General features: G+C 47.6%; 1 protein-coding gene across 1 annotated transcript; it reads left to right on the forward strand.

Moving 5' to 3' along the window:
• The first annotated feature begins 6726 nt into the window (after window positions 1–6726).
• On the forward strand, window positions 6727–7332 carry BJ212DRAFT_246701 (uncharacterized protein). Its single transcript, XM_041342734.1, has 2 exons — window positions 6727–7179; window positions 7252–7332. The coding sequence occupies exons 1-2, from the start codon at window positions 6868–6870 to the stop codon at window positions 7318–7320; spliced, it is 381 nt and encodes a 126-aa protein (XP_041185567.1). The 5' UTR covers window positions 6727–6867; the 3' UTR covers window positions 7321–7332.
• Window positions 7333–7347: the final 15 nt, after the last annotated feature.

The following is a 7347-nucleotide window of genomic DNA, read 5'->3' on the forward strand; positions in this document are numbered from 1 at the left end:
TGCAGCCCTTTCCCCTGATGGAAAAGTGCTGGTCACTGGTTGCAACAACAAAAACATGTACACATGGGACATTCACGCCATACTCAGAAAAGCTGGCCTTGAATATCTAGTACTATCCATTCCTCATGTGAATACAAATACCGCATGCTATTCAAACTATACTAATCTCCCACTCGCAGTTCCCAGCTCGAAAGTCATTAAAGGACGTACGTGACGTATTTATTTACCTTGTTTAACCATTTTAATATCAAAATTCTAGAGTAGTACTCTGCGACCTCCGGCTGTTCATGCCTGTCGAATACCTGCAGGTTTTTTCGATGGCGCCCAGGTGAGTCGTCCACATTTTTTGACCAGTTTTTTCTGTCTGACCTCTGTACTCTCAGTCCTCTGCAGCGCATGATACCTGTACTCTTTCTCCTGCACACGATGCTCGCACCGCCCATCCATCCTTTTCTAACAATCCACGTATTCTTCTCGAACGCCTTTCGTCGTTCTTCCGCCGCTCTCGATCCAGTGCCAATGAAGCAACCGAACTCAAGCAACGCCCAGGGCGCTCCATCTTGTCTGATCGTAATCCTCGCGCTGTCCAGGTTCCTGCCGTACGGGACAAACAAGTGTGTATTTCTTGGCGTATGTTTTCTATCACTGTGGTTCAATTACTATTTCTGTCTAGGCACTGTATGTTGCTCCACGGTTGCGGCCCCAGCAGCAAAGCCGGTCGCGTGTCCAGGCCTCGTCGTCGCAATCTCAGTCTGCCGCCACCTTGACGTCCACTACACCTGCTCGAGGTACTAGCATTGCTGCACCAGGTGCGGCAACCGCGCAATCACCACCAATCCCATTGTTGGCTCGTTTCGTATTGTTTATCTGCTGTGCATCTCCCCCGCACGCCAATGGTCATTAATCCAGGAGCAGGACATGTACAATCATGTTATTTTTCACGTCTTCCGCTATTCCATCAATCTTGTTTCCTCGTCATAAGACTTGTGCAATACATCAAACTCAATCATGCTAGCAGTCATGACAAAAACATCACACTCATTTCCAGAAATGTGGCGTGTAACAGGCATGTGGAGCAGCAGCACGTAAATGCAAAGTGAAGGATGAAGGCTGAAACTATCCCTTATTGGAGACAAAAAGTGAAATAAGCACAAAAAAGCAACCAGTGATTTTCCCTGATGTAATTGTAGTTCGAAGGTGCCACTACTACGAGGGTGTAGAATTGTTGTAAGTGTGCATTAGGAAGATAGCGTGCAAACGCAGAAGCTCACAAGAACCCTCGATTACCAAAATTTTGACAACACGTGCAGCGTGCAAGCTGCGGAATCCGCAAATAATAAATGTGAAGATAAAACACCACACGCTGTCACGGAAACGTCGCAGGACCCTCGGCACAACAGCTAGACCCGCTGGGTGACTGAAGCCCATATAACTCATTTCTATTCATCATATCTGCTGACCTATACAGGAAGTACATGATCGATTACTCCTCTAATGCCCCAATCAGACCACAGACGGGGGAAACTGTCATATCTTCTTTCAAAACTCGGCAGTTCGCCAATCGTCCACAAGGTCAGAATGAATGTGAGACCGTGCCGAAATACTGCAGGGGAAGACCACAGGACAGCTGAAGCAACGAAATTGTCAGCGACAAGGAGATCGAATGACACGAGGAAGTCAAGTACCGAGCCACTCCTGTGGTGAACGTGGGAGTGAAGCTGATCACTTTGCCTTGATCATCTTTGGCAGAAGAAATATCCAAAGTGGCCAACATGGTCACAATGACAGACCACGTAGAAGCATCAGCGGTATACCGCCCTGATTAAAGTCTATCTGTCAGCGAATCTTTTGTAGCATTAAGATAACTTAACGAACCTGGACATATACGCCGGCCAAATCCGAAAATATACTGTGCAGGGTCATCATCTGTCAATGCACCACCAACGTCGATGAACCTCTCTGGTATAAAACGAGATGCGTCGGGGTATCGCTTTTCATCCCGAGTAATGCCCCTACAATCAAGTTAGTATCACAAAAGCTGGAAGGAACATATCGGACCATGTGTTGTATGTGATGATTGCGCCTGATGTACGATATTATAAATGCTCATTGTTTTGGTGGGACAGAAACAGCGGACCTTTTGGAATGAAATAGCCATCGTATACGTCGTCACTCAAGGCAGCGTGGGGTATACCTATGAGATCATCTTCAGTACAGGTCAGATCACTCGGCGGGGAAGAATACCAAGGGGTGCAACGGGTTGCCATCGGAAAGTTTCCCGCACAACTGCATCAATGTAGGGTAGTGATGTTCTGTCCTCGAACGTTGGCAGCCGATCTCTGTCAATCACTGAGTCGATTTCCGCTTGTGCGCGTTTTTGAACCTCTGGATATAATACCATGGCCAAAACAAAAACCATCAAAATTGCCTCAGTCTGTAACGGCAATAAGCAGCGGACATGATGGAGTTATCCACTTACCGTGTCATATGAAGCTGTGTGGTATTAATGTGTCGAGAGCACAACGTTACTTGTGAAAAAGCTCACTTACCCCCAATAGCAGTAGTAGCTGCTTTCTTCAAGGCATTCTCCAATGCAGGTTTGGATGTCTCCTCTTGTGTTTCCATCCGTCGCAAATTTTCTGCGACCATTGAAGATTGAGCGACGAACGAGCTGTCGGCCTTGGTATGGGTCGAATCGATATCTGGAACCAAGAGAAAAATAAATACCCACTATGTGCTGCTGCACATACTGAAATGGCATGTCGGCCATTTGATTGACGCGCTCGGTCGAAGCTCGAGCACTACGCTTGATCGAGGATCCCCAGTACCAGTCAGGTAACTTTAGTACTAAAAGTGCATGTTGTATTAACGCTTTCTCATATAGGAGAATTGAGCTCACAGAAGGGGAAGGTCTTGAGCATCAATGCTCTCTCTGGCGTCAACACGGCTGTGCCCGGATTCAGTGCCTTTACCACAGTCCGCACCAGAGGATCATCACGAGTACTGGCATCGTAGCCATATACAGCCGACATCACAACAGATAATGAAAATCTGTAGACATATAAATAATGGTTCAATTTGTAAAAATCATTTGCTGACGTTGCGAAGTGGTCATGGTAATGTCGAGGATCATCGATCAGGTTGATGACCATCTCACGAGCCCGTCTGATCTGCATTGAGCGAAATTTTACTGCAGACTCAGGGCGGAAAGTTTGGTGGAAGAGTCGTCGGCAGAGACGCCATTCATCACCATAACCTAAGAATGCAAAGTTGATCGACAAGCCGTATCTGCATAAACCTCAGACTTGATTGAATAGAAGAATACCGAAGGAACGCACGGCTTGAGTGTGGCTAGGTATGGTCGATCGGAATAAATTCGAGAACGCTTATCCAATAAGGCTTCTGCAATGTACTGAGAATTGACCACAACCATTTCCTCGCCTATATTTCGCACGAAGACCAAGTCCCCTGATACAATGATTTGCACCACATATGCCCCATACTATCTGTTCACGTACCATACGTAGCACCCCATTTAGTATAAGTCAGCCAAGGCTCCTGAGGGTCGATAGATAAGACGTTCCCTAGTAATGGGAGCGGCACTGGGCCAGGAGGAAGAGAGGGGTTATTCTGTCGCTTCTTGATGAATCGGCTAAGTACCGTGACTGCGACAAAGGAAAGAGGAATGCCGGCGAGGATAGCAAGGTGACCATCGACTGCAGGTGCCATAATTCGAGCAATGGGTTAGCAAACCGTATATAACGTAACCATCCTTATAACCACGGGGAAGTAGTAAGTTGCCGCCTGTGCGTTGATTATGCGACTCGGTCATCTGTCTCCTCATCAGCAAAACTGCTGAAATGAACACTTAGCGGCCTGTCGGTATTTAGAAATATATTGCTTCTAGCTCAAATTATGTCAATTTCTGCAGCGCCAGTGGATGACCAGGCCAGATGGGGTAAGGAAGGACATGAACATAGAAGGGGAAGACATACAGGTGTAAGATCGGGCGAGTGGCGTGTTCGAGCTTGCCCATCTTTGCATTCCAGATTTTTGTTGCATCCTCATGGTATCCGCCCGTCGCAAATTGTGTTTTCGGGTGAATAGATCACCACCTACGCAGACATCTCTAGGACTGTGTCCCCGCTCTTGACATCCCACACTCCGGAGGGAGTCGTACCATCTGTCATCCGTCAGGCAGGTGCACAACACCTTGTACCCGGTTGACTCTTCCTTCTTACTGGTCGGGGAGGACATGGTTGGCAGGGATTGTTGGTGAGTCTACAGGCCTGATAGTAGTGCACACAACGCGTTATTCCCGAGATAACCTACATGCAGGAATTCAATGTTCAATCTTGACACACAAAACTGCTTCGGGACCATATATTCGGCAGTGACTCTGGTGTCATTCGAGCATTCACAAGAAATCTTTGCGCAAATACAAATTTTCCGGCATGTGGAATCGTGCTATCTAGGTCCCAATATCTGTCAGTATCATGAGCAGCAGGTGTCGCGGACGCCGAGGGGGGTAGGCTGAGATTACAACGAAGGCGCCTGGGCTTTGCAGTTCGATTGGTTGCAATTTTGCTGTGTTCATTTCAGCTTGAGCAACAACCAATGCCTGGATAGAGACCATTAACCACAATGGTTGGAAACACACACGAAGGCATACCCTTCTGTCCTGTATTGTAGCAACTTCGACAATATGAGGAAGTCAGGACTGCGACGAGAAAAAATGGACTGCCTTGGGTGTTACTGAAATTCGGTTGCTCCATCGGTATTGGAGCGAGTGTGGTGGAAGAGCGATGGAAAGCCAGTGACAGGCGTACGTGGATTCGCAATGTGTAGAGCTACAAGGATGGGCACCACTTGCTTCAGAAGACTGAGTGCAGAGCCTCTAGAGTTCAGAATAAGAACTGACATTAACGAACTAGTAATTGCTGGGTAATACAGCGTAAGGCGTCTGGTAAGGGTTTTATTTTGAATACCATTAGTAGCTAAGTGTCGTAGATGCGTAAGCCAAGCTTACAGTCGGTCACGACTCCCACTATGAACTCGTTTCCAAATCGCGTGAACGAGGTACAAATCGTTTCAACTCGTTAGTCCGAACTGTATCGATTATCAGAATTTTCCACATCGACCCGACCCGAATCACCCCGACGGCAACACTAAGCTGAAGCGGAGATGTTGAACAGAATTGAGGGTCTTTCATTGCGAATGAGGGTGCCCGGACCTTTTTCGCTCAGGGTTTGAACTTTGAAGTCATTCGAAGGAACCGAGGGAGAGATATCCTTGACAAGGTTTTAGCCTGTTTTAGCACGGCGCCGGAAATCGGAGCCTGCGGATGTTTCCGGCACCACTTGAGCGCAGCGGTATCCTTTCTTCCTCGCCTACCCTCACTTCATCTTCTCGATGACGAGCTCGAACCCTTTTCTTGCTCCGGATTTACTTTCTTTTGCATCCACCTCTTCCTTCCATATATTGCTTTACATCTCACCCATCTAATTTGTTTTCGCGTTCACACTCATCTCACTTCGTAGCACAGTCGTATTTAGTCCTAGTTGAATATATTTCGATTTGCGTCCCTTTCCAAGCCTAACACGACCGAATCGGCTCCAGCTGCTTGCGTTCCACCCTGAGCTTCGCTCGGTCCAACCCAACCACCCTTAGGTCGTGTCGACAGGCAGTAGCCTTGAGCACACACTCCGATGCCTGGATAGCAATACTGCTAGTATTATAAGGGCTGGTCAATTCATTCAAACCGGGTAAGTCACTTGGTGTGCACATCATCTTCCCTGTTCTCTGTGCTGGTCTTGGTCAATTCTTTCAGTATCTAGATCTTTGTTGTTGTTTTCAGTGTCGCCTGGGTCGATTCTGAGACGTCTGAGTGAGTCACCATCAATTATGGAGTTGACCTACTAGAGCCTAGCTACAGATTTCCATTGCCACCAAGGCCGTAGGAGCGAACCTTCTTTCAAGTTGCTCCTCGGCATGTGTTGTGTCGAGTTCCCCATCAAGTTCTTCGCATCACAAAACTTGGTTTATTCCTGCAATTAGAAGCGGATTCTGGAACCGAGCTTCATTGCAATTATTACTACTAGATAAGTTCCCTTTTCAGTCTAGCGGCTCCCATTGCAAATGGTTTTACAAGCATTCCTTGATTTCGTTCGCGGGCAGGTCATTATTCACCTTCTCGGCCCTGACTGCATAGTGCTTCTATTGCAAAAGAAGTTTACAAAATATTGGTCAAAATCTCGTTTGCGGGGAATGTTTGCCGATCGCAGCAACGGGAGGTGCAGCACTAGTGTCAGCTCTTCGGTTCGAGGAGTTGTATGGTCAAATTTTCCTCGCATGTCCTACATCGTAACCTGTCTTGAACCCAGCACAGCCCGCGCACTTATAATTCGGCTCCAATACGCTCTTCCGCTGCTCGTCGACTCTGGCAATAGAGTCGAGCCGATATGGCAAGGAGCAAATTTGTCGACAGTGAGAGCAGCAGCTATTATGGTTACGGTATGCTTGAGGCCATGACCCATAAGTTGGCGCTCCACTCTGGCACCACCGAAGGAGTTGCTAACCATTCTTTGTCAGGTTTTATTTGCAGATTTCTCGGCAGTGACTACTACGCCCGGCACTTCCATGTTCGCATCAAGTGACTTGCCTTCAAGTGAACGCGAACTGAATGAATTGAGCAGCCCTATGACATAATGAATACCAGTCGTCTCAACCTTACTCGGTCCTTACATGGCCCTCATTCCATGTACGTGCTCGTGCCTTACGTAGAAAATCAACGGTGTGCACAATATATATAGGGTGGACTAGACGAGATGTATTCAACATATTCAATTCCATCCAGGTGCGCTTACCATGAATTTCCAAGGAGACGTGTTTGGCTACTGGGGTCGAAAAATCATCGAACATTATGATGATCTCCGCAAAAGCATTCCTCCGCTCACCACGGCTCCTCATGAAGAGACCTCGCAGATACCTGAGCTCCCTAAGCGTGGTTATGGCCCGCTGGGTACAGTTGGAATTCTAGGTGCAGGAGTTGGTGGTCTATACACCGCCCTTATCCTAGATTCGCTGGACATCAACTACGAGATCTTGGAGGCGTCGGACCGCACCGGCGGACGCCTCCTCACCTACAACTTCCCGAATGGTGGTAAATATGACTACTACGTATGTCGTTCATTCCATGCTGCTGCGCCAAAGACGCTGACCATGTATGCTCTTGGCTTTCATGCTAACTAGGATGTTGGTGCCATGAGGTTCCCCCTGCCGAGAAGGACGCTCAAGGCAATTACAAGATTGGAATTATGAGGCGATGGCGAGTTAATCAAGTACTCG

Source organism: Suillus subaureus, assembly GCF_016647635.1.
Source record: "Suillus subaureus strain MN1 chromosome Unknown BJ212scaffold_185, whole genome shotgun sequence".
In the NCBI taxonomy this organism is placed as follows: Eukaryota; Fungi; Basidiomycota; class Agaricomycetes; order Boletales; family Suillaceae; genus Suillus; species Suillus subaureus.

Excerpts from the sequence above, each read along its gene's own strand:
- BJ212DRAFT_246701 (XM_041342734.1), top strand. The coding sequence starts at position 6,868 with ATGAATTTCCAAGGAGACGTGTTTGGCTACTGGGGTCGAAAAATCATC. Across the intron at positions 7,180-7,251 it reads GTGGTAAATATGACTACTAC|GATGTTGGTGCCATGAGGTT; the intron begins GTATGTCGTTCA and ends CATGCTAACTAG.